At 47.9% G+C, this 27,112-nt stretch overlaps 1 protein-coding gene across 2 annotated transcripts; it reads right to left on the reverse strand.

Moving 5' to 3' along the window:
- Window positions 1-163: 163 nt before the first annotated feature.
- CRLF1 (cytokine receptor like factor 1) lies at window positions 164-27,112 on the reverse strand. 2 transcript variants are annotated; one of them, XM_063146960.1, is made up of 8 exons: window positions 27,055-27,112; window positions 10,942-11,223; window positions 8,715-8,844; window positions 7,235-7,404; window positions 5,158-5,315; window positions 3,104-3,272; window positions 1,200-1,384; window positions 164-453 (listed from the first exon to the last, which is right to left on the reverse strand). In XM_063146960.1, the coding sequence occupies exons 1-8, from the start codon at window positions 27,107-27,109 to the stop codon at window positions 430-432; spliced, it is 1,173 nt and encodes a 390-aa protein (XP_063003030.1). In that variant the 5' UTR covers window positions 27,110-27,112; the 3' UTR covers window positions 164-429. The 2 variants fall into 2 exon arrangements, with proteins under 2 accessions (XP_063003030.1, XP_063003031.1); XM_063146961.1 differs by having other exon boundaries at window positions 1,196-1,384.

Genomic DNA, 27,112 nt, shown 5'->3' on the forward strand with positions numbered 1-27,112 from the left:
AACTGAAACCTCGTTTCTTATTGTGTTAAGGAGGGGGTCGTTTCTGCTTCGCGCTGGGATGGAGACCCCCGATGCTGACAAGGTTGTGCGTGGGAAATATAACCCCCGGTAGCCGCTGAAACCTCTGGTGGCATTTATAAAGATCGCCATGCAACGAGGTGGGAAAAGCCGGGGATGTTTACGGTTCTCCTCTCGGGGGCTCAAGAAGGAAACGTAGCTAAGATTTATTTGGTGATGGGAAGAGGTCATAGGTGGTAGGCTGGCTCCTTGCCATCTGGCAGAGGGGGCGATGGCACGCAGCACCAGACAGCATTCCTGCTTCTTCCTCTGCCCCCTTCGCTTTGCCTCCTCAGCGCATCCTAAAGGAAAACTGGGCACAGCGACCGCACTGGCTATCGGAAAACTCCGTGTTCCACCATCACAGTTTCGCTACGATTTATCGCCGGATAGGACCTGGGAAGAGAGAGGGCTAGGTCAGAGTGGCCCACAGTGGCCGCAAGCCTCCGGCCCACAGTACCTCATAGAGCCTCAGTTTCAGCCCCACTGTGGCTCGTGGGCTATAGTTTCTGGCCCACAGAGGTTCATGGGACTTTGGTCTTAGGCCCACCATATTCATAGGCCCACAGTTCCAGGCCCACTGTGGCTCATAGAACTACAGTTTCAGGCGCACAGTGGCTCATGGGATTTCTGCCTCAGGCCCACCAGGGCTCATAGGACCACAGTTCTAGGCCCACTGTGGCTCATGGGATTTCAGCCTCAGGCCCACCGTGTTCATAGGTCCACAGTTTCAGGCCCACTGTGACTCATGGGGTCATTAAAAAAATGAGGCGGATCCCTCTAGAACCCCTTTTAACTCAAGTACTGATTTGGGGCAGAGCTCCTGGGTCTGAGTACTTGTTTCTGAGCACCTCCGCCACTTTTTTTTTTTTAGAAACTAGCTCACTCTTGCAAGTATCCACAGTATAAGTTACTACTCCTCAACAGTTCTCACAAAAATGCCCAGGTAAATCCAAGTCAGTTTTTAATCACAGTATAAAGTTGAATCTCCCTTCCCTTCTCCTTTACCGTAGGCAGGTAGCAGAGTGGTCGCCTGGAGGCACTGACCACTTCGCCATAGGTGAGCGGCTTATTTATAGCCCCAACGTAAATGCACAACCCTCCAACCTTCCAAGGAGGAGAACGCGGAAATCCTTACCTACCTGGTTCCGTGTTTTGTGCGACTTCTGCAACGAGACGCGCCACTGGTCGTACATTTTGATGCTCAGGTTGGCACAGCCGTAGGAGCTCCCATGTTTGCGCATCCACCCGAAGAACTGCTTGAGTTCCCGGCGGAGCGTGTTGTTGTGTTCTCCGCTTTTTGGCTCACAGACGCCCGGTGTTCGCCCTAAGAGAGAAAGAAAGGAGGGAGGGAGGGGGAGAGAGGGTTGAAGAAAAGCGGAAGGTATCAATGCTCAAAGCGCGATTCCATGAGAATCCCAGTGTAGAAACTCAATCAACCTTTGTATACTGGAGATGGAGATCGGGGACAAAATACACATTTGATCCCGTCTACAGCACCTAACCCTTGTAGGACACATAGAATAATAGAGTTCAAAGAGGCCTCTAAGGCCATCAAGTCCAACCTCCTGCTCAATGCAGGAATCCACCCTAAAGCCTCCCTGACAGATGGTTGTCCATCTTGAACGCCTCTAGTGTGGGAGAGCCTACCACCTCCCTAGGTCACTGGTTCCATTGTCGTACTGCTCAAACAGTCAGGACGTTTTTCCTGATGTCCAGCCGGAATCTGGCTTCCTGTCGCTTGAGCCCCTTATTCCATCTCCTGCACTCTGGGAGGATCGAGAAGAGATCCCGGCCCTCCTCTGTGTGACAACCTTTTAAATATTTGAAGAGTGCTATCATGTCTCCCCTCAGTCTTCTCTTCTCCAGGCTAAACATGCCCAGTTCTTTCAGTCTCTCTTCATAGGGCTTTGTTTCCAGACCCCTGATCATCCTGGTTGCCCTCCTCTGAACCCAATCCAGCTTGTCTGCATCCTTCTTGAAGTGTGGAGCCCAGAACTGGACGCAATCCTCAAGATCAGACCTAACCAGGACTGAATAGAACGGAACCAGCACCTCTGTTTGGAAGCTATACCACCTCTTAACATGAAGGTCTGGTTTTTTGTTTGGTTTTTTGCTCTCATGGCTAATAGAGAACATTAGACCTCATCTCCATCCATGAATTCATTTGACTGTTGTTTTGCTTTTAGCATCACTACACTCACATCATGTGGTGGTGAGTTCCACAAATTCATGACACGTTTATCATTATTGCCGTCCTCTATATACCGCCACCTTTGCCAAAACGCCATCTAGGCAGCGCTCATCCGTTTAAAACAATTAAAGCTTAACACAATGGGCTAGAAATAAGGCAGGTTATAAAAGTTTAAATGAAAATAAAACAAATACGGATATGTACAACCCTAGAAGTCCTTCACTTTGTTTTTAGGGGGTGGGAAATCCCATTCTTGGGTTGCCTGTTTGACCATTTTTAAAAAGACATTGCCTGCCTGCTGTTGTTTCAACACACACACACCACAAACAAAACTTGTGTGCATTGAAAACGTGGAATTAAATGTGCAAAGAAAAGCTGGCAAATCACATACACACACACACACACACACCCCGACCGCCGCCATTCCCCCCACCCTAGGTCAGGTGTTGCAAAGGATGACGTTATATGCGAAAGCCGACATGGGAGGAGTGAAGGAGTTGTTGCGATGTTCAGGGCCAATCGCTCGTGGACTTCCCTGCTGGGAAATAAGGCCTCTAGCCTGGCTCCAGAACAAGAAATCCAGGTGCCAGGCATTCTTCAAGGTCAGGATCTCTCCAGAGGCTCTCGGTTTCCTTCCCTGAAGACGGCGCAGGTCACGGAATCGCTTTCTCCGGACGTCTGCTCGGATTTCTGAAGGCGACGGCGCAGACCCGGGCTGGAAGGACGCCTGGGGAGCCCGCTGAGAATGGAACCGCGAGTGCAGGCACCTGGCAGGGGGGAGCACGTGAACCCCACTTTCTGGGTCCTTGCTGACAAAGGGAGGGCGCAGATGGCAAACTTTGGCCGGCTCACCGTTCCGAGGCGTGGAGGCCGCTGTGGGGTTGCTCCAGTCGCTCCAGATGCCTGCTTTCTTCGAACCGTAGATGCCAAACGGATTGCAGCGAACCTGGACAAAGTAAACCGTGCCAGGCCTCAGCCCGGCCAGACGGCAGGACGTTTGATTACCCACGTTGTCCACAACCTGCCGAAAGAAAGCAGAAGGGCGTTCATTCCTTGAAGTGAGTTCCCGCCCGTCGATCCAGACCCCAAACGAACAAACCGCGAAGATGAATCTCACAATTCGGTTTACGGGGGCCTGACCGCACCCATGAGCACAGTTACCTGGGAGAAAGCTCCGTTGAATACGGGGCTGCTGACTACAGAGGTTCAACTTGCCAAATGCAGTGAGCTTTAGCCGAAGAGCACCAGCGAGTTGAAACACGGCCTTTAACTTTTAACGTGTCTTGCAAAGCACTGTTCCCATATGTAAACTGCAAGCATGAAGTAGGGGCTCCATCAAAGAAAAGAAAGGAAGCATCCAGGCATTGGATAGCAGTGGCATTAAGGGTAGACATGATTGGGCATCCCCAGACGTCCCTCCTCCCCCCTTGATCATCGCAACCTTCCTTTCGCTCTGAACCAGGCAACTCTGGTGGGGAGGAGGCGTTGGAGGAGACCCCACGACCTACTTGACCCTCTGGCTTTCTACCCGTCAAGCAAGCGAGTGGGATCAATGATGAGTAAGAGGTGGAGCAAAAGCAGCTGGTGATTGTGGTGGTGAGAAGGTAGACTCACTTGCCCCAAAACCTGGAACGGGCACTGCCTCTGTGGAATTGTTTGGGATCCTCCATTCTAAAGTGACACCCCAAAATGATATGACCTCATTCGCTTGTTGGCATCCCACCAAATGACATCATTGCTCCAGTTATTGCAGGGGGAGCCCTGGAACTGCATCCCCCCCAACCTATACATCCCTTTCTTTTTCCTTAGGTTCCTTCTCCCCTGCCTCCCACACTCCAGAATTCTGGTTTAACTAGAATTCCGGAAATAAATTCCAGAAATGGAGCAGGCGTGGCAACTCCGAAATCCTGTCTGTTTGCAAGTTCCTTTCCCTCCTGGTATGGGGGTCTGCCTGGATAAAAGTTTGCTAAAAAGAACCGCCACCAAATTGTGGTGAGATTCCACGTGTGATTTCATGACGGTTCCTTCTGTGTCGTGTCTCACTGTTGCGCAGCTGCGCACCTGCGCGTTGGTAAAACGGCGCACCAGTGAAGCATCTTGAAGTCCCTGCAGTCCACCAAAATACTCTTCTCTCTTTATTTCGTTATGCAATTAAAATGATCCAGGGGGCTGGAGCATCTCCCCTAGGAGGGAAGGTTACAACAGCTGGGATTGTTTAACTTGGAGAAGAGGAGGCTGACGGGAGACAGGACAGAGGTGTTCAAAAAGATACACGGTGAGGAGAACATGGACAGGGAGACATTTTTCTCCCTCTCCCATAATACTAGAACCCAGTGGGGTCATCTCATGAAGCTGATGGGTGGGAGATTCAGGACAGAACGAAGGAACACTTATTTACACAGTTAAATTATGGAACTCACTGCCACAAGATGTAGTGATGGCCACCAATTTGGATGGCTTTCAAAGGGGGTTGGATGAATTCCTGGAGGAGAAGGCTATCCATGGCTGCTAGCCTTGATGGCTCTGTGCTACCTCCAGTATCCGAGGCAGTAAGCCAGTGTGCACCAGTCGCTGGGGAACATGGGCGGGAGGGTGCTGTTGCATTCATGTCCTGCTTTGTGGGTCCCTGGTCGACAGCTGGTTGTCCACTGTGTGAGCAGAGCGCTGGACTAGATGGACCCTTGGTGAGATCCAGCATCAGGGATCTTATGTTCTAATAACAGCTTTAAGCTAAAAGATTCAGATATTTTTTGTTATTTTGGCCTAAGGCTCTCCTGCCTTTGGCCCCACCCACGAAGAAAAGAAAAGAAAAGGGCCAAAGGAATACGAGAAAGAAAAAGGAAGGCGTCACAGAGAGGTTGAACCGCACATGGGAATGAATGTGCACAGCGGCGACGGCATCTCACCTTCCACTCCGAGCTGTCCTCGACCCGGTACTGGATCTGATATTTGGCCTGGAAGAGGAAGTCCTTGAGGGCCGGAGGGGCACTCCACCGGACACTTAGTTGATCCTCTAAGTCTCCAACGCGGCTCACGTGGACATCCGAGGGCGGATCCGTTGTGACTATGGGGAGCAAAATGGGTGGGGAGGTGTGTATAATTTAAAAAGTCAGAATCCTGGAAAACAGTTATTGAAGGAACTGGAGGCATGGTCAAAATGCAGACGGCAGCGCCCTCAGCTCGGAATTGGTTCATGAGTTCTGAGCTCTCTCTGAATCGGGGAAGGAAAAACCTGCCGTGTTTTCGGAGACCCTCTAATGCTCGTGTGCCGTGACGGAGCTGCGCCTTCAACGGGCCAGCCAGGGTGGGCCTCCCAACGGCAGAGGTTCAACCTAAGCCAGTGATGCGTTTTGTAAAGGAGCTGAAAGGGAACCAAACCAGAGCTGGGAATCAAGCAGAGATGCATCGGGCACCCCCGTCTGTGCGGTCAGGCGTGTTGGTGGCCTCCTGATCGCACTTGAATTGTTTCTCCGGCACAGCTCAGGAAAATGCCCGGAGCCCAAGCTGTGATCTTGGCTCAGGGCTTCCGTCACAGAGGTAAGAGGAAACCAAGTTTGCAACTGTCTTCGTTGCCTTATACGGGAGAGATCTTCTTTCTACGGGCATGGGATCCCTCTCTCTCTCTCTGTGTGTCCCTCCACGTGCTATCACTGGCTTGGCCAGCGTGTGCAAGATTTGACCTTGGCAAGGGGCCAGGCTGAAAGGGAAAGGGTTAAGAAGGAACAGATGTCTGGAAGGGGGGGGGGAAGAGAGGAATACAGGAGAAATCCCCTAATTAGATCAAGAGCAATTCCACTTGGGTCTCCTGCTTCCTTCCTCCCCTTCGGGATGCAACGGACAGCCCAGCTCGCCACCACCTCCCACCCCAAACATTCCTTGGCTCTGCAAAGCAGGTCATTCGATCCCCCCTTTGTGTGATGTCACAGGTGCCCGGTGGTGACATCACACGCCAAAGAGCGCAGCTAAGTTCGGAATCGCAACAGCGCAGGTGACAATCTAACTCCAGGGTGATTTTTTGTCTTGCTTGGGGTGACCATAGGAAAAGGAGGACCGGGCGCCTGTATCTTTAAAAGCTGTACTGAAAAGGTCATTTCAGCAGGTGTTATTTGTGCAGCACTGGGAGCAATTCCCTCTTCATCACAACAGTTAAAGCTGCAGGAGCCCTGCCCTCTTTAGCTAGAGTGACCAGATCTTGCAGCTTTAACTGCTTTCATATACTAGAATGAGCAGATGCAAAAGATGGCAGGGCTCCTGCAGCTTTAACTGCTGTCATATACTAGAGTGACCAGATCCAAAAGAGGGCAGGGCTCCTGCAGCTTGAACTGCTCTGATATACTAGAGTGACTGGATCCAAACAAGGGCAAGGCTCCTGCAGCTTGAACTGCTGTCATATACTAGAGTGAGCAGATCCAAAAGAGGGCAAGGCTCCTGCAGCTTAAACTGCTCTGATATACTAAAGTGAGCAGAGCCAAACAAGGGCAAGGCTCCTGCAGCTTAAACTGCTCTGATATACTAGAGTGAGCAGATCCAAAAGAGGGCAAGGCTCCTGCAGCTTAAACTGCTCTGATATACTAGAGTGACCCGATCCAAACAAGGGCAAGGCTCCTGCAGCTTGAACTGCTGTCATATACGAGAGTGACCAGATCCAAAAGAGGGCAGGGCTCCTGCAGCTTCAGTTGCCGTGATATACTAGATATACAAATTTTGGGGGGGGGGATCTGCGCAAATCTCCCGTTTGGTTGCTGCTCAATTTGCGCGATTTTCCTGTTTGCGCAAAGCAAGAGGGGATTGCAGACTCGGGTGCAATTCGGGCATGTTAATGAGCGACGAGCGGAGCTTCGGAGAATCGGCATGGCTGAACCGGCCCTTGATGGCTCCCAGTTGGATGGGAGTGGGGGAATAATAGAGAGAGGAAGAGGAGATTTACAGGGGATTTTTATAGGGGGGTTGTATTTATATAGAAGTGTAGGGGATGCTGCTTACCGACGTCGACGATGTCCAGCATGACTCGTTCAGATATAGCCCATCCAAGCTGATTGGAGGCTTCCACCCAGATCTCGTAGGGCGTGAAGAGCGCCAAGTCCTTGGGGATGTGACAGGAGTACAGTCCGGCGGTGTGATACTCGAGGCAAGTGTTGTCACGGCCGTACCACCTAAAAAGGAAGCACAACCCTATTTCGCAATGCATTCTCAAGGCTACTAGCCATGATGGCTGTAGATGGCCTCCAGTATCGGAGGCAGCGCGCTGGGGGATACGAGCTGGCGAGTCCTGTTTGTGGCTTTCCCATCGGGGCATCTGGTTGGCCAGTGTGCGAACTGAAGAGTGGACTGTGGTCTGATCCAGTGCGGCTCTTCTGGGGTTTTTACGTCCCAGAATTGTGTATGGGGGGGAGGGGAGAATTCTGGGGAGTGGGTGCGAATCTCCACTCCTCACGGTGTTCCAAGGACCGCCATGTTTAAAGCCGCAAAACCCGGCAGCAAACGTTCTGAAGAAACAACCCACACCAGCAGAAAACAAAGCCTACAACTGCAGCTACAATCTTATCCGACAAAACACCGTCAGCGAAGAGCCAACGTGAAACAGTACTTTTTCAGGGCCTTCCTAAAAGCCTGCCCTGATGGAACATGCAGCAACTTCTCCCAGAGGCGAGGGGCCACTGCGGGAAAGGCCCTCTCTCTCATTTTGCTGATTTTAAAGTGCAGGCAGGCTGATGACGTAACTAAGTGACTCTCCTGAGCCTTAGGACAGGCAATCCAACAGAAGTGGGAAAATACCAAATTGTCAGGGGAAAGCCGGGAGAGGAGAAGAGGCCTTATCTAGAACCCCAGATCAGAAGTAGGAAATGTTTTTGGACTACAGCTCCCATCAGCCCCAAGCAGCACAGCCAGCAGTCAGGAATTGTGGGAGTTGTCATCCAAAACAGCTGGAGGTGACCAGGTTGTTTATATGGAACTCACTGCCACAAGATGTAGTGATGGCCACCCATTTGGATGGCTTTAAAAGGGAGCTGGGTAAATTCCTGGAGGAGAAGGCCCTCCATGGCTACTAGCCCTGATGGTTGTGTGCCACCTCCAGTATTCGAGGCAGTCCGCCTGTGTGCACCAGTTTCAGGGGAACATGGGTGGGAGAGTGCTGTTGCACCGTGTCCTGGTTGTGGGTCCCTGGTTGGCGACTGAGTGAACAGAGAACTGAACTAGATGGACCCTTGGTCTGATCCAGCAGGGATCTTCTGATGTTCTTATATTATTCACTCTTAATCTGACGGCCCCTTGGAATGCAGCCTAGATATAGCTCAGCCTTCCTCAGCCTGGTGCCCCCAGATGTGTTCGGACCACAACGCCCAGAATCTCCAGCCAGGATGCTGGGAGTTGTGGTCCAACCCACTTGGAGGGCTCCAGGTCAGGGGAGGGTGCTCTGTCCCGCACTTTCCATATTCCCTCCCACCCTGCCCTTCTGGCCTACCTCAATTTGTACTTAAGGGTATAATTGGTATGCAGGTAAGTTTCGCCTTCCGTTCCCGGGACCCATCGGCAGGTGAGATCTTTCAGGTTCTTGGACCAGCACGAGATGTTGGTTGGCTTCTCTGGTTTCACTGGAGGATGTAAACACACATACATTTATATATCGGTAATCAGAGCGTGCTGTTAAGAGGAAAACACAAACGCCCCCCAAACCACTGAAAACTAAGAGTTAATCTGTTTTTTGCTTTTAATGGCAGTAACGCCTCCCTCATTTGGCAATGCAAAAGAAAACTTCAAGCGTGCCCTGCAGTTTTCCTTTGGGTAGCAACGGCGAGGGCGGTGGATACGGGGCGGGAAGTTTTGCCGTTCCCATCCGAAGTTTCTGAAACTCTCGCCGAGGGGATCTTAAAAATAGCCCGCGATAAACATCTTTACGAATATTGATTCGGACAACTGTAATTTCGCAAAGCCAAAAGGGCTTTCATCTCTTGGAGGACCGTATTCCTCCCATCGAAGGCGATGGAAAGATGGGGCCCGGGAGGGTCTGGTAACCAACTCCCAAGACGAGAGAGAAAAAAGAAGAATTTAGCCTCTAAAGGCCCCAGAGCCCTGGACTGAACAGACAGGGACGTGACCATGCGAAGAATAAATGGATCGTTACAATTAGAAGAATAAATAGTTTGTGTCCGTGTGGAAACGGGGCAAGCAGAGAAGCATTTAACCCCCTCACCTCACGATCGCATCCACTCCGGCCTCCCTTCTTAGAAAGTTACCACCATCACCTACCATATCCTATAAAACAGGGTCAGACAACCTTTTGGGATCTGCGGACACCTTTGACACTTTGAAAAACGGTGCCAGGCACCACCACAAATTGATGCGGACGGCATGACCAGTCACAAAAAGTTGGGAACACCTGCCGCTCTCTTCATTCTGACTTTTCGTGGTCCGCACTACAGATTCTGACTTTTCTTGCCCCCCCCCCTGAACTCTGAACTCTGTTGCCCCCTCCCCACCAACTCCTGGATTCTTTTGGCAGAAGACTTCTTCCCTCACCTTTCTTGAAATCAATGGAGTGATGTAGAATAAATCCCCTGAGTTTGCCTTTTAAGATCATCAGAAGCGCCCTGCTGGATCAGACCGAGGGTCCATCTAGTCCAGCACTTGGTTCACACAGTGGCCAACCAGCTGTCGACCAGAGACCAACAAAGCAGGACACGGTGCAACAGCACCCTCCCGCCCATGTTCCCCAGCAACTGGTGCACGCAAGGCTTACAGCCTCGGATACTGGAGGTGGCACGTAACCATCAGGGCTCGTAGCCATGGATAACCTAAAGCCATCCAAATTGATGGCCATCACCACATCTTGTGGTAGTGAGTTCCATAGTTTAATTCTGCGCTGTGTGAAGAAGTCCTTAATTTGATCTGTCCTGAATCTCCCAGCCATCAGCTTCATGGGATGATGGGTGGGAGATTCAGGACAGATCAAATTAAGGACTTCTTCACACTCTTTCGCTTCTTGTATTTTCAGAGAGGGAGAAAAATGTCTCCCTGTCCATTTTCTCCACTCCATGCAGAAGCAATACATCTATCAACACCTTCATAGTGACCAATATTTAGCCGGTACCGAGAGTATCGGGATTTTGCTCCTGATATACAGCGCTGCTAACGAACCTCGTTGGCATATATTTGATTATTTTGCCTCATTTATCCTGCTTCAGCTTATCACAGGGAGGGGGCTTACGCAGTTTATTGAGGCCCTGCTCCCAAACCCGCCTAGAAAATGTATTTTGCCAGCGTCACTCCCATGCCTTTGCAGTCAGTCATTTTGAAATGTCGGGAAATGTTGCAACAGCTGGGAAACCCTCAAAATAATCAGGAGTTGGGGAAATTAAAAATTGGCCCAGATTTGACTCATCTGTCTGAGGTTCAACAGCCCTAGCAAACCCATTCTCCAAATGTCAAAATGGCTCCCTCCATGCCCAAAAGGGAACAATCAACGCTTTTAGAAGCGCACAAAATATCCTGACCCTCGCAACACAAACAAGCCCGTTGACTGAGCACACTCAGTGTACAAGGAACAGATTGGCCGTTGGAACAGCAAGAGGGGAAGTAATGGAGTCTTTTGGGAAAGGGTATGTCCGGCTGGCCGGCGGCAACCCAAACTGGCGCATTTCGTACTGCCGTTCCGCCTCGTGGGACGGCGAGGCAGTGGGGGACAGACGTACGTCCTACGTAGAGACACGATCCAGCCAAGATTACGCTGCCCTCTTTGCTATGGCAGACGAGATTATCCCCCGACTGTTGCTGAGATCCGTTCAGGTTCGAAAGGGTCACCGTCAAAGTGTTGGCCCCGACGACCTTGTAGGTCTCTGCCGGGAGCCGTCGGCCGTTCAGGGTCCAGTAGAGGTCCTGGGCCTTCAGGCCCGATTCAGCGCTGACAAAACAGCTGGCTGTTAGCGAAGAGCCAATGAGGAGGGTGGGGTCTTGGGGCGTTATAACGGCCGGGTCTGCAGCGGAAAGAAAAAAGAAAGACGGAAAGTCAAACTCTTTCTTTGCTCATCAGCTACATCCCCAAAATCATCTCGGACACGAAGTGTCGGGTCCCCTGTGCGGCCAGTAACGGCACGTGCGTACACCGGGCTGTGTTCCACCCTCTTTCAGCCCGAAATCCAAATTCCATTTCGGAGCTCTCGGGGGCTGCGTTCCAGAGGTGGGCGTGGCCAAAGCAAGGGGGCGGGGCCAGAGACAAAAGGCGGGGCCAAAACGCCAGCATCTTTTGGCTTAAAAGTTTTGGCCAGTGAGCAAGGGAATGCCAGGAGTTGTAGATGTGTTTAATGTACACAAAAAAGGTGTACATTAGGCAAAATTGTGTATAAAAATACATGTAGGTCAGCCTTCCTCAACCTGGGGTGCTCCAGATGTGTTGGACTGCATCTCCCAGAATGCCGCAGCCAGCTGGCTGGGGCATTCTGGGAGTTGTAGTCCAACACATGTGGAGCGCCCCAGGTTGAGGAAGGCTGATGTAGGTGCATCCATTTTCAAGCAAACCAGGAAAAAAAATATTCTGAGTTTCAGGATGAACCAAATCTATGGCTGGAAGAATTCTGAAAGTTTCAAGAAAAATGAGAAACAGAAGTCAAAATGGACATATTTATCTATTCCTAGTTATCATGGGCTCTTATTCCCTGCATTGAGCAGGGGGTTGGACTCCATGGCCTTATAGGCCCCTTCCAACTCTACTATTCTATGATTCATTATTAATGTTATTTTAAGGTGTTTATGGGTTCGTTTGTTTTTAAAAATGTCACTGTTTATATATTGTAACTAGATGGGTTAGATCCAGACTTAGTCCTACGCAGAGTAGACCCATTGAAATCAATGAGATGTAACTTGGGTGTAACTAAGTGAGTCCTAACAATTTCAATGGGGCTACTCTATGTACAGACATGTCTGAATCCAACCTGTTGTATTGGAAGCCACATTGTGAAGGTTTATTTTTATTATTTATGTCATTTCTTCCATTTCTATACCGCTCGAAAGCCAAAGCACTCTGGGAAGTCCACAAAAATTAAAACCTTAAAGTACAGTATAAAATCTAAAGTACGGAAGCTTAAAACCATGATATAAAAACACAACCAGAAAAAAAAGAGCAGAAACGCAGAGATTTAACATACAGATTTAAAACAGCTAAAGGAGTAGGATGCTAAAATACTGGGAAAATAAAAGGTCTTCACCTTGCTCAGGAAAAAATACAATATAGGCGCTAGGTGAACCTCTCCGGGGAGCTCGTTCCACAGCCGGGGTGCCACAGCAGAGAAGGCCCTGCTCCTGGTAGCCACCTGCCTCACTTCCTTTGGCAGGGGCTCACGGAGAAGGACCCCTGAGGATGACCTTAGGGTCCGGGCAGGTACATAGGGGAGGAGGCGTTCCTTCAGGTAACCTGGCCCCAAGCCGTTTAGGGCTTCAGATGTTAATACCAGTACTTTGAATCGGACCTGGACTGGCAGCCAGTGAAGCTGGAAAAGGACTGGCGTCAAATGGACTTATTGGTTTAACCATAGAAGGCGGCTTACAAATATTTTACACGGATAAATGAATCCTTTCATGCCATTTCCTTTCTGAAATCCACGTGCAGCATACTCTTTGCAAGGGAGAGGGATCTAGGGTGTCCTTTGGGCTAGTGCCACCAGATGGCGCTGCCTGACACACTTTCTCTTTGGGGCAGAGTCAAGGTGTTGTCTTGTGGGGGGGGCTCCCACTTTTAGGATGGGCGTAGAGAAACGTGTGTGCAGTAGTAGGGGGCGGGGGAGCAGTTTACGACAAGACTTCGATGCGAGTAACGGAGCGCGGATGTCGAAGGATTCCTGCATGTGTCCCCCCCGACGCTTTTCAAGCGACACTTAACGCGGAAAGATGGACGCATAAAAGCATCATACTCTCGGATTCGTCTTCAGAGGCAGCGTCAAGGGTCGGCACATGCCCAGGGAATGCGCCCCGTCAGGACAAGAGGCCCCTGGAGTTTCTCTTCCTTTTCTCTATGGCAACCTGCTTGTTCACCTTGCCTCTCGCCCAGACAACAGTGGCAGCGAGGAAGAGGAGCAGGAGACACTCTAAGGCCATCGAGTCCAACCCCCTGCTCAATGCAGGAATCCACCTTCAAGCATCCTTGACTGAAGGCTCCAGTGTGGGAGAGCCCACCACCTCCCTAGGTCATGGGTTCCATTGTCATACTGCTCTAACAGTCAGGATATTTTTCCTGATGTTTTGTCATACCGCTCTAACAGTCAGGACGTTTTTCCTGATGTCCAGCGGAATCTGGCTCCCTGTAACTTGAGCCCATTATTCCATGCCCTGCAGGTACGGTGGACACATTCCTCCTGGACAGCAGGTAGTCCTCTCTTTGAAGGCCTCTCCTGTCTGAACAGCTGACCAGCCCAAGTCTGGCTTGAAGATGAAGAACCCAAAAAAGAAAGAGTAAGGGCGACACATGTAAGAACACCTGGACAGAAGACTGAGCAATCATACTTCTCACCTGGTTACCGTCTTCCCTGCTGTGGTGAAATCTTTTGTATTTCTACTTCAAGTATGGCCCCTGTTTCCAAATTTGGATCTATGTCAGGGGTGTCGAACCTTTTTCATCCCCAGGGCTGAATTCCAGGGGGCCGCATTCCAAGGGTAGGCGTGGCCACAGGCAAAAAAGGCGGAGCCAAAAACCCAACAGTGCCAATAGGTTTTAGCTTATACCCCTTACTGAACCTTAAGAGAAACATTTCAGCCTTTTTTTAAATGTGTGTGGGGGGGGAACACCACCAAAACACCAAATGATCAGTGGTCATGGGAAAGGAGGCTGTGAATATTTGGGGTCGGGAGGCCAAATTGGGACCCTGGGAGGGCTGGCCGGCGTTTCTGCACCCCCTCATTTATCCCTTGCAATTGGCCTGGGCACGTTTTGCGCAAATGCTCTTTCGTCCTGTTTGCTGGCGGCGCCAGCAGCAGCCATCTTGGTTCTCTCGCTCTGTCCGAGACAGCCCGAGAGCCCCCCCTTTCCCCCTCTCTCCGTTGAGTAGACCCCATGGCCTTTGCAAACACTAATTGGGCCTTTGGAGGGAAGGGAGCAAGGAGAAAACCCTGAACATCTGGTACCACTCAAGCAAAGGCCAACCCAATATGAAGGTAATTCGTTCGGTCTGCTGGGACATCTGAGAACCCAGGGTCTAAGATTAATTCTACACAGTATGCCCTCGGCTGATCAAGGTTCAAGGGGGCAGGTGTGGGTTGGCTTCCCTACCACCCACCCGTTCGCTTTCCTTTTCGACGTCCCTCTATCTTGCCAGTTCGGACTCACAGCGTCAGAAGCGTCCCTCTGCCAACGTCGGAAAAATACGAGTGTTGGGGAGGGAAACGAAGGAGAAAGAGAGAAGGGTCCTTTCCCCCCCCCCTTCCAAGGGTGAGGAGCAATTGCTGCTTGATCCTGTTATCAGACAGGTGGGGGAGGATTTTTTTCATGGGCAGGACGAATCATTCCTCAACACGGCATTCCGGCACCCCAAAAACGGCACTTGTGCAAGGTGCAGCGGCCAGATTGATAACAGGAACCAGGAGGTTTGAACATATCACACCCATTCTGGCCCGCTCGCGTTGGCTGCCTGTATGTTTCCAACCCCGATTCAAGGTGCTGGTTCTCACCTTGAAAGCCTTCCACGGCTTGGGACCACAATACCTGACGGAACGCCTTCCCCGACTTGAACCTACCTGTACACCACGCTCCACATCTAAGGTCCTCCTCCAAGTGCCTACACCGAGGGAAGCTCGAAAGACAGAAACACAAGGGAGAGGGCCTTTTCGGTGGTGGCCCCCCCAATTATGGAATGATCTTGCTGACAAGGCCCACCTGGCGCCAACGTTGCTATCTTTTTGGCGCCAGGTCAAGACTTTTCCCTTTTCCTGACATTTAGCAGAATGTGCTGAGCTGAACTGATCCCGGATCTGTTTCTAGCTTCGGCTGACAGCTTATAGTTGTTTTTAGAAGTATGTTCTTGTGTATACTGTAAGTTTTTATGGTTTAAAGTTTTGTATATCGCTTTTAATCGTTTTGATCTTATGAAAACTGCCCAGAGAGCTTTGGCTATGGGGCGGTATAGAAGAAGAAGAAGAAGAAGAAGAATCCACAGCCCTGGTACCTTCTCCATAATCTTTTATAGAACTCACTGCATATCGTGACATTATAACATTTCCCCCCCCATGGTAGCTGACCATTGCAGAGGCAGAATATGTGGGTGTTGTATATATTAGAGTTTTTTTGGGGGGTGCAGGGAGATGTTGGCGCAACTTACGTGATTCCCCTCTTTTATTTCTGCATTTACAGTGACGATAAGTTTGTGCCCCGGCAAATGTGTTTGACTACAGGCGATGGTGAGACGAAATAAATGAGTTCGTGGCTTCATTTTCACCTCGCGAAGACCTCCCCCTAGAAAGATGGCAAGCGTTGCTACCCTGCTCAAAGATGTGCCTTCTGTTTGGCGGTCCCAATCCCCGGAGCCAAGGTTTGCAGAGAGACAAGACACGCGCCCCGTCTGAACGCAACCCTGCTAACGCCCGCCGGCCCGCGGTGAAAACAGACGTGCCTTCGGCACAGCGGGGAAAGGACGTGTTTTCGGAGGAATAGGCCTCCCTCTCGCTCCTCTCCCGCCCCACAGGCACAGACCCAAACATGTGTTTTAAAAGCGAAAGGTGTGACATTTTCAAATTGGAAACGTAAAACAGTGGGAGGATGGAGAGAGAAGAGGAGATGCCTGCAAAACACTTATTCCCGTCCTCGTATATATCTGCGAGAGGGGTTATTGCTTTCTCGTTTTAGGGAAGAAAAGGGGGGGGGCATCCATTTACTGATCAGGTGTTAAGGAACGGTGGAAAGTGAAACCACATTTCCGAGGTGTCGGAAACATTTATTCTTTTCGTTTGAAACGGCTGCAGGCTGCAGTTGTGAGTTGTTGATTTTTTACCCTCTTCATTATTGGTGTTTTAAACAGCTGGTGCAGGAGGAGGAGGAAAAGGTGGCAGCAAAGGTGATAAAAATAATTAAAATGGCCAGATTTGGGGCCTTCCCTTGTTATATAATAATAAAATGATGATGATGATGATCATGCCGCCGATGATGCCGGTCAAAGGGGGGCTGGGAATGTGAGACAGACAAATAGGTTTGGCTTTGAAGAAAGTCAGGAAGGAAATGATGTATTTTAATTGTGTGTGTTTTTAATGCGCTTGTTTCATTATCATTTTAATCAAGTTTTATTTGCGATTGCAAGCTGACCATCTGTAATATGGTCAATACCGTGATCCTATAGAAATAGTATGCTGGGATCAGAGATGAGGAATATGCAGATTTTTTAAAACTCAGTTTCATCTGTCTTTTGCGGATTTTGAATTCAGTGGACCGCTCGTTCACAGAATTGGGTTTTTCCTTCATTGCCTGAATTTGCGCAAATTTGCATTTGTTCAGATTCGCTCTTGTGAAAATTCTGAAACCCCTCAAAAGCACAAATCCCCCTAAATGTGCAGCTCTCCCCACCCCAAAAATATGATTTTTCATGCTTATGGTGAAACTGTGCAGTTTCAGCTGGTTTTTTTTAAAAAACAGGTTTTTCTGTGACTAAATTTACGCAAAATTCTGATTTTTTAAATAAAAAGTTTGCAAGTCTACCGAATCCATGCAACTCAGGGGAAACGGGCACGCTGATTAACCCATGGCTCGGATTCATGGAAATCTAAAGTTATTTTGATTTCTCTGACACCACTGTTACGCCGGCAGAATTGACAACATCTCAGATGAGCAGAGAGCAAAAACATACAACCGGGAAATACAAACGCGGCATAAAATGGCAGACGTGACGCACAATGTGTTCATGAAATCCCCCCATAGCCCACCAATCAGGAACTCTGGGGGTGTCACCCACACATACAGAGGCAGCCAATGAACTGACAGCAGTGAGGACACACCCCTTGTGCCCATCCTGGTGCTGCCACAGGCAAAAGGCCGCCACAGCGCTTGCCCACGTCATCATCCCCGATGGCACAGCAAGCAATGGCCCGGTAACACAAGGCCTGAGGCACCCCTACAGACAGGGGTTCGAATCCCCGCACGCCACACGCAACGGCTGTTTGGTGAGCACAACCCGCACAAAAAGGAGGAAGGAGAAGAGGCATGCAACAGAGAACGCACAGAGCTCAGCAGGCAGGATACCTGCTAAGAGCAAACACAGCTCTCCTGGGACAAGGGTTCAAGTCCCACACAGGGGAGGGGAAATCGCTTTTGCTAAGCAGCCAAGGGGAGAAGAGAGGACACGCCACAAGGTGAGCCACAGAGACAGGTTGAGGAAGACAGAGGGCACGCTACGATTCCTGTGCCGCACCGTATCCGGTACTCGGTTGTGATGATGCCAATGGAGCATTATTATTTTTAATAACCGGGGGCACAATATTTTCATTCCAAAGGGACGGATTAGGGATCCAAAGCAAGCCGGATTTCGCCCGTGGCCTGAGTTTCAATGCCCCTGTTTTACATGGACACAAGACCTTGTTGGTTACGTAACTGCCCTTTGGTTTTTCATTTGGGGAACAGGACGAGTGGGTTTCTAGCTGAGCTACCACATGATACTGAACCCACAAATAAACAAAGAACAATCCTACGAATGGCTCAGGAAGGGTGAGCTATTTCCTGAAACAGAAAGATTCCTAATAGCTATACAGGATCAAGTTATAGCAACCAAGAACTACCAAAAACACATCATAAGAGATAACAGTGTAACAACAGATTTATGTAGGAAATGTCATCCAAGCAATAATAGACCATGTAACAAGAGGATGTAACATTCTGGCAGGAATGGACTATACAGACAGGCACAATACAGCTGCAGAAATAATTCATCAACCACTGGCCATCAAATTCAACTTCATCCAACAACCTACACTATACTGTACATACTCATCCGAAACAATCTTGGTAAATGCAGATCATAAAATATACTGGGACAGAACCATTCATACGGACAAGACAATACCCTGCAACCGAGCTGACACAACAGTTATAGACAAAAAGGGAAAACACACGTATCTCATCGACATAGCAATACCTAATAACAAAAATGTTGTAGAAAAGGAAGAGGAAAAGAGAGAAATAGATGCACCACTGGCTATGGAAGTTAAAGAACTATGGCAACAGGAAAAGGTTACAATTATTCTGTTTGTCAGCGGCATCACATAATTATTATTATTATTTTTACAGAACACCTTCAGAAACTGGGCCTACCAAAATACATCCACGCCGACCTCCAGAAAGCCGTCATACTTAAAACAGGCTCAATTAGTCAGTAAATTCCTGAATCAGTAAAAAACAGCAGGACTTGGCAAAAAACTCCACAAATGAGAAAAGAGAGCTAGATGATGATGATGATGATGATGAAGATGATGAAGAAGAAGATGATGACGACAATGGTTTTTCTGTCAGCTGCGATTATTTGAGAGATCAAATTCATAACATTCAAATTTTACACATCTCTCTTTCTCTCTCTCTCTCTCTTTCTCTGACACTCTCAAGAAAAAAGGGGGGAGTCATTACTGTTATTTTACATTTCGGAAGCCGCCTCAAACACTGCAGATGTGGTAGGGGAGAAATCTTCGAGATTAATGAATCTCCGAAAGGGCGGCCACGTGCCTTTTAGCGTTCCTAGTCATAATAAGCATATATTTAACTCCCGTGTTTATTTAAATGGAAACGTCCCCTAATCCCCGGACATTTACAGTTCTGTAAAACATAATGGACATCCCTTCTCATTTGGGCTATCACGACACTCTGGGTCATCTTTAGAAAAGGGAAAGGGGCCAAAATCAACAAACACATAATTTTTTTGGAGTGGGGGGGGGAGGAACGCTGGAAAGAGTGAAGATTGCAGTTTGACTTCAAACTATGTGAATTGTTTGCATTTTTTTTAAAAAAATACTGATTGAGCTTGTTATTTATGGATGCATAATATTTACAGAGAGACGTCTGGTGCAGACGGAAATCAGGGTGGCCGCATGCCCTACTTTAGAGAAGGCTTTTGTGTTTGAATGGCCATCACAAGACAATTCTTTGTATGAAGGTGTCCTCTATTTAAAAAAGTGTCTGGTCCAAATCTAATTTGAAGATAAGGAACCCAAAAAAGAGGGAACAGAGGAAGCACTCTTAGCACCTGGATAGCAGGTGGAACAGATGTGCGGAAAAGTTGGTCAAACCCTTCCCAATTACTGGAAGATGCATTGTATTTATATTTAAATCATATTATATTTTTACTTATTTATTCATTCATTTTATTAGGATCTTGCCACCAAAATGGTGCATTATTGATATTATTGATGATAATAATAAAAATCATTTATTATATAATAATAACCTTGAAACTGACCAGACATAATAGTTATAGAAAAAAAAGAAAAACACACTTATCTCATCGACATAGCAATACATAATGACAAAAATGTAGAAGAGGAAAATATACGCTATTGACTATGGAAGTTAAAGAACTACGGCAAGAGGAAAAGTTCACAGTTATTCCACTAGTCATATCAGTCACTGGCATCACATCAAAAAACTACACAAAAAGCCTTTGGAAACTGAGCCTACCAAAATACATCCACACAGAAAGCAGTCATATTTTAAAAATGCTCAATTGTCAGGAAATTCTTGAATCAGTAAAAGACAGCATGACTTGGCAAAGCCCATCATGTCTGTCTAGAAAAACCACCATGAGAGAGAAAAGAGAAATTAATAATAATAATAATAATAATAATAATAATAATAATAATAATCCAATTTATGAGTCACTTTATAGCTGATGCTCTCAAGGCGACACATGCAATAAAAGCAAAAACGAATGATAAAATTGCATTAAAAAGGATTGCTTTAAAAGCAACAAGTCAGCTAACAGTAAAATGCAAACCTTAATTAAAACATAAAATAAAAACAAATAAATTAAAAGCCCCATTAAAACACAACAGTAAACGAAATAAACAGCACCCAACCCATTAAAACAGCACACACCTCCAATTCTTGCCACTATTTCTAAATTTGAAATGATAATTACCATTTCCACATTTGAATCGCCCTGTAGCAATTAACATAGGGAAATTTTATGCAAATCTACCTCCACTTCTGTCGTCTTCTTTTGGAGACGTGTGAGTGGCATCTGTTTTGGATCTGGTCAAGAGGGCAGGGCTCCTGCAGCTTTAATTGTTGTGATGAAGAGGGGATTGCCACCAGGTGTCACTTGCATACAAATGACAGCTGCTGAAATTCCCTTTTCTATGCAACTGTTAAAGATACAGGAGCCCGGTCCTCTTTTCCATAGGGTCACCTTACCCTCAACAAAGACTCCTGGCTCAATCCTGGACAAGTCTACTCAGAAGCAAGTACCATTGAATTCAGTGGGGCTTATTCCGAGTGGCCTCGTAGGCATCAGCTAAAAGGAAGACATGCCACAGCCTTCCTCACCTGGTGCAAAGTTAACCTGTGGGAATCACTGGGGCAAAAACGCAACAGCAGCCATTAGCTCAGCTTTGAATGGCCTGGGCCAATTTGTTGAAGGGGCGTCTAGCCGTAGCAGCTAAATAGAAGCCCCCTGTTCAGTCTATCTCAAGAGCACCAGTTGCTGGCAAGGATATTCCGCAGGGGTGGCAATGATGTTTCCGTGTCCTGTTGGTGGACGTCATGGAGGTATCCGACTGTCCACGGTTGGAAACAGGATACTGGGGACATCGACCGCCGATCTGACCACAGAGGGCTTTATTTAGTTCTTAGGAAAGGCAACTCACTAGGATTAGAAGCACAGTTAACTTGTCTGGCTGCCTGCCTGTCTGTCTGTCTGTCTCAAAAATGTTGCCTCCCACTTGGGACGGGAAGGCACTCTGCGTGTGCTCAGAGAGTCAACTTGTCTGTCTGTCCGTCTGTCTCAGAAACATTGCCTCCCACATGGGACGGGAAGGCACTCTGCGTGTGCTCAGAGAGGCACTCAGCCAAACGTGCCAGCGTAAGAGGGTGGGGCCTTCCATAAGGTATCTAATTTGCCATCCTTCCTCCAAGGAGTTCAGAGCTCTTGGATTCTCACCACAGTTCTGTGAGGTAGGCTAAGCCGAGTCCTTGGTCGAGAATGCAGACTTTGGTTCCATGCAGCAACACAGCTCAAAGTCTTTGCAGCACCTCTATACAGTTGGGGTGCAGAAGTTCATGCCCCGCCCCCTTTACTTTCAGCTCCGCCCACTACTGGCTCCCGAGAGCGTCTCTGGAATGCAATTCAGCCCTCGCACTTAAAGAGGGTCAATTAATATAATGCCAAGGCAAACCGCCTTTAGGTACTTTCTTATCTCCTCTCAGTGATTGTAGATAAGAGCAAAAGAAGCTTGCTGGTGGATAGGGAATTTCCACACGTGCTATCCTGTCCGTGCGTGCTATCCCTGGGTTAAGAGACCGTGAGTGGGAATTTGAACCCAGGTCTTCCCAAAATAACACTTTAGCCTGACTTTGCCACCCTGGCTGTCACATTTTTCTCGAGGTGTGGCCATGTGACTTTCAGACGAGACAGATCCTTGGGCCGTTTAGGGCCAGCAAATTCTCTCTTCATCACACCCCCCCGCCTCCCTCAACTCAAAGGGGCCTTGGGACTTTTGAAGAAAAGAAACCAGAGGTTTAGATTCCGCCCCCCCCCCCCCAAGAAATCATGTGATCCTACGAGCGGGATGCTGAGAAAGGACACGTCAACATGGTCTAAATGTCACGGGTTCTGACGCCATTCTCGTACCTACATCCTCCCCACTCCTGTGTTTCCCCCCACTTGGATTCTGCAGCGGACCCACGGAGTTATAAGGTACGAGGCCGCTTGATTTAGCGAGGGGGTGGGCCAAGGGAATTAATCGGAGCCTCTTGACCTCAGCGAGTAGAAGGAATTCTCTCGAACCAGCCCAGGTGTTTGGAGATCAGTCCCCGGACCGTGCCAGAACTCTTCAGTGGAATTAAAGAACAGGGAGGGGAGAACCCCTCGGTGTCGTGGTTTCCCGTCCGCTGGCAAATTGCAGCATCACCTGGGAGTGGAAGGAGGAACCTAATCCTGGCAGAAGCTTGTTCAGCATCGAGCAGCTAGACGTTAAATGAGCTTCCGTTGGGATTACGCTCCTGCAATTGCTTCCCGGCAATGGTGCGCTGAAGGCTGGGGCGGGGAGGGGGTGCCCCACGCGGCGTGCGGCCCACGTTTTGCCCACTTTTGATATTGCTAATAATAAATGCTGAAGAAAGGAGAGGTATCTGGGTATCCTAAGCAGTCAGCTTAAAAGGGACTTCCGTCCTACGTGGCAAAGATGGTGGAATGCCTCTTAAGGTGGCAGCTGTGTGGCAAAGATGGCAGAATGCCTCTTTTTAAGGTGGCACCTGTGTGGCAAAGATGGTGGAGTGCCTCTTAAAGTAGTGCCTGTGTAGCAAAGATGGCAGAATGCCTCTTTTTAAGGTGGCACCTATGTGGCAAAGATGGCGGAATGCCTCTTTTTAAGGTGGCACTTGTGTGGCAAAGAAAGATGGCGGAATGCCTCTTAAGGTGGCACTTGTGTGGCAAAGGTAGCGCCATTCCCCAACCTGCAAGAGTGTTCAACTCCAGCTCCCATCATTCTCAGCCAGAGTACTCTTAACTCCCGGGCGGAAAGGCCAGATCGAAATGTCCTTGTGCGCGTGGTCAAAACGGAGACCTTCCAGAAAGGGAGTTTGCATGTTCTCCGTGGGGCATGTTCCTGTGCGGCGATAACAGCAATATTTTTGAGAATTCTACACTCCTTCTCCCGTTGCTTTTGGAGGGAAAGAGGGGAAAGCCATAATCCCTCAGGAAACGGGATGTCTAGGAGGGCTCCTTGGTCAAAATTGCCCAGCCATGCACGACTGTCCTCGAACTCAGGTGTCGTGTCAGGACGGAGCCGACACACTGCCTCAGCATTAGGTTTCCTTCCAGATTCTCGTGGGTAAGTATGAGAAGGAACTGTTTTCCGGGACAATTTGTTCAGCTTAAGGGTGTCCAGCCGTCCCGACAGCGGCAGGAGTTTTTCTTGGCCTGGCTTCGCATCATGCGCTCTCGAAAAACAACGCCTCCTCGGACAAATTTCTCACCCTGAAGAGGAAGTGTAAACTTCCTGTTCTTCGACCAGACTGACAGTCTGTGTGTGTGTGTGTGTGTGTGTGTGTGTTTGCACAAGACGGCGAAGTTACGACCTCTTTCCCAACCATCACCTCTCGTCTTTGGGGAATCCACGAAATTCGCTCCAGGAACGAACGCCTAATTTTGTGTTTACAGCTCTCCGGGGGGGACGGGGACGAGGGAGGCTTGTGAAAGTTCACTCGCTCCTATGCGCGGAAAGGTTCCGTGTCCACTTTCTCCGCGAGATGTTTGCCATGAGTCAGGCAGAGTTCGAACCGAGACGCTCGAGGGGAGAGAGAAAAACCAAGCCGGGGTTCTCCTTCACATGTCAATTTACATTGCCGTACGGCCTGGCTAGTCCTTTAAGAATGCCAACGCATTCTCCTGCCCCTGTTTTGACCTCTTCCCAAATTTAAAAATGCCACCAGAAGAGTGCCTGGCAAAGGCCTGTGCCGTGGATGAGGATACGAAGGTGTTCGTTAATGGGATTAAGAAAGAGGGGAATTTCTTCCCCTCCACACTCACAAAATGTAGATCAAGATTTCTCATTGTTCTGAAGACAAAAGTATAAATGTATGATTTTTAGTGCGCAGCAGGGGGAACGGGACTTTCAAGGTACACATACACACAGAGAGAGAAATGTTCATTGACAACCTCCACAAAGTATATACTCTCTATCCTCACCATCATAGATTGTAACCTCCCGGTGGGCAGAGACCCACTGTTTACTGCTGGAAAACATAGCGGGTGGTGCAGTAGAAGCAAACATTCCTTTCTCCCTCTTCTTTTTTGTTTTCATTTGTTGAAAAGGGGAGAAATGAGATTATTGTTCGTAGTGAAGGAAAATTAGACCGCGTACAGAGTGGGTTTCTTATTGTCTTCTATAGGGGTAAGACTTGATTTTTGACTGAATAATATCTGGAAAGGTATGAGGTCAATTATCTATCATCCATTCCTGGGTAAAACATTGATTCTCTGTTATCCCTTATCTGGAAGCAGATGGAATAGATAATCTGTTTCCTCGTGCAAAATGCATTTCTCTGTAGTCTATTATTCAGGAAGCTGTGGTGTGGATTCTCTGTTGCCTTCCCCCCTTTTTTAAATTAGAAGATTTTAAATCCACTTTTTGGCCCAAAGGATGCACAAGGGTTAGTACTAACCATTTTTTTATTTTTATTTTAAAATGCACTTAAGTTATCTATTGCCCTCTAGGGGGGTAACGTCCTTCCTACCATTTTATCCAGAAAAGCGTAGATTTTCTATTGCCTTTTTTAAAAATAGAATTTATTTATTTTTGTATTCCACTTTTTGACGCGGAAGTTCTACGAGGTTGGTTACAGATCTGCTTCACAAATACACACTTTAAAAACGCCGTTCAGATGCAATACGACAAATCGGAGTGAAAGGCAGTGAATTCTCTGCTGCCCTTTATCCGGAAATATGGCTGGAGGATCCCATGACAGAATATGACACTTTTATTACTCTCTGATTAAGTGGGATTTGAAATATTGGGATGGGTGGTCATTCCCCCCCCCCCCCCGCGCACCCACCATAGGGAAATTGATCAGCTGTCTCTTTCCACTACAGTAAAGTGACGTTGATTTTCTCCTTTTGGGGTAGAAACAGTAGTACAATGGGCTAAGATTCACTGGAGATCTCTTACAATGACTTGGGGGCAATTCTGTTTTCATGGACAAGTTATAGATTCTCTCCACCACACCTATATTTGAGGAGGAACAGATCCATGAGGGTCCATTTTGAAGGGATTTAGTGCTGGTGGAAGCCCTAGAAGACATGGAATTTGCAAAGCAATTTGCATTGCAGCATGGAGGTGGGGGTGTATTAATTCTTACCAAAATGAAACAAGGAAACAAGTGGTTAAACTCAGTGGGTTGATCAAATCGCGATTCCACAAGAAAGAAAATGACCGCATTAAATCTGGATTCTCTCTAGGAACCTGGATTTAAACACTTCTGGGTTGCAGCAATAGGACGATAGGGTTTAGGATTAGAACTAACTAACACACACACACACACACACACACACACACACACACACACGGAAAAATAAAATTTATTCCAGACATAATGATGTATACCTTTGTTTAAGAAATGGAACAGCCTATTTTCATACCTCCCTCTTTGCAGGGAGGGACAACAGACAGTATTCCTCACCTGGGTGATGGGGGGGTAGGGGTTTTTTTTTGGGGGGGAATGTGTACCCCAAATCTTTTTTTGCCTGGTGGTCTGTCTGCCTTTTGTCTTTCTCCTTTCTAATTATATATGTCTCTGGTATCCTTTTGGATGCCAGCCTGCCTTTTCCCCCATCGCCTCCCTCAAGAATAAATAAATTCTTTGTTCCTTAAAAACTGAGAACACCCCCCCGCCTGCCCCCATCTTGCAAACATAAACACCGCAAGGCAGATTTAAAGAAGGGGGGGGCATTGCCTTTCTAAACTGTTCACAAGCAAATTTCCTAAAAAGGGACGTGAAAAGGGTTTGTGCGTGGACAATATTTTCTGTTTCCACCCCCTCTCGCCAGCCAGGTAGTTCCCTTTTTTTTCTGCGTGCCCATTTCCCCCATCCTGCAGCATGCTGAGATTTTAGTTTTCTATTAGGGGGGATTTTCATGCCAGATCCCCCCCTCCCCAAAAAAGGGGGGAAAGACATTATTTAGGACATCAATCTAGCTTAGGAGTGAACTGAAAAGGAAGCATGGAAATTTCTGTGCAGAAATAAAATATCCAGAGGTGTAAATTGTGTGTGGGGGGGAGATGAAAAGTAAATTTCTGACTTAATTTCACCTCCCCCTTTTAATACACACCCTAGAATACCCAAAGATGCATCAGGCCTTTTCAAAACTAAAAAACAACACCTTCACATATACACATTACACCCAATTATTTACACAGGAGGTAAGGGGGGGGCACCCAGATTTGGAGACAGGGGTGTGGAAGGATTACGCTAATCCTTAGAGGCATTTTAAAGAAAAAAGGCAGGGCGGGAAGATAAACCACCCAAAGCATTAAGATATTTTATTTGCTTTTTGTTCAGGGGGAAAGAACCACTCTTGGAGGAGTGGATTCCTGTTGGTGGATTTTTAATTGTTTGCCCTGGTTTTACGGTACTTTCGCTTGGCACGGCAAAGATGTATTATTCCCCCGTTTGCTTTTCACTTTAAACATTATTATTGTTGTTGTTGTTGTTGTTGTTATTATTATTATTATTATTATTATTATTATTATTATTATGTCCATGTGCAGCGTACTTTAAAAATAATCATTACAAATTAAAGTCAAGTATAAAGAGCACTCCAGAAATATTAAACACTAAAGCCATTTTTTGGTGTCTTTTAAAGGAAGGGAAGGGGCTTTTTAAAAAATATTAATAAATCACGGCTGGGGACCCTTGAAATCCCCCCCCCAAAACCCCCATCTCTCATCATAATCGCCTTCTGGTCAATCTCTATATTCTCTCTTCTCACCTTGATTTCCTATCACTGCCTGCTTGTGCACCCCACCGTCTGCACCCCACCTTTCTCCGCTCCTTAAAAATAATCAGATTTTTTTTAAAAATGAAATAACAAGGAGAGAGAGAGAGAGAGAAGTCCAAAAAAAGAGAGAAAAGTTCTACTTACACATCAGAGAATCCACCCGGAGGATTGACAGCCAGAGGAAAAATACTTTCATCATAGT

This window comes from Elgaria multicarinata, chromosome 23 (genome assembly GCF_023053635.1).
Source record: "Elgaria multicarinata webbii isolate HBS135686 ecotype San Diego chromosome 23, rElgMul1.1.pri, whole genome shotgun sequence".
NCBI classification, from domain to species: Eukaryota; Metazoa; Chordata; class Lepidosauria; order Squamata; family Anguidae; genus Elgaria; species Elgaria multicarinata.

Coding starts and splice junctions, on each gene's coding strand:
- CRLF1 (XM_063146960.1), bottom strand. CDS start 27,109: ATGATGAAAGTATTTTTCCTCTGGCTGTCAATCCTCCGGGTGGATTCT. Junction 11,224..27,054: donor CCGGGTGGATTCTCTGATGT/GTAAGTAGAACT, acceptor TTTCCGCTGCAG/ACCCGGCCGTTATAACGCCC. Junction 7,405..8,714: donor ACCCTTAAGTACAAATTGAG/GTAGGCCAGAAG, acceptor CTTCCTTTTTAG/GTGGTACGGCCGTGACAACA.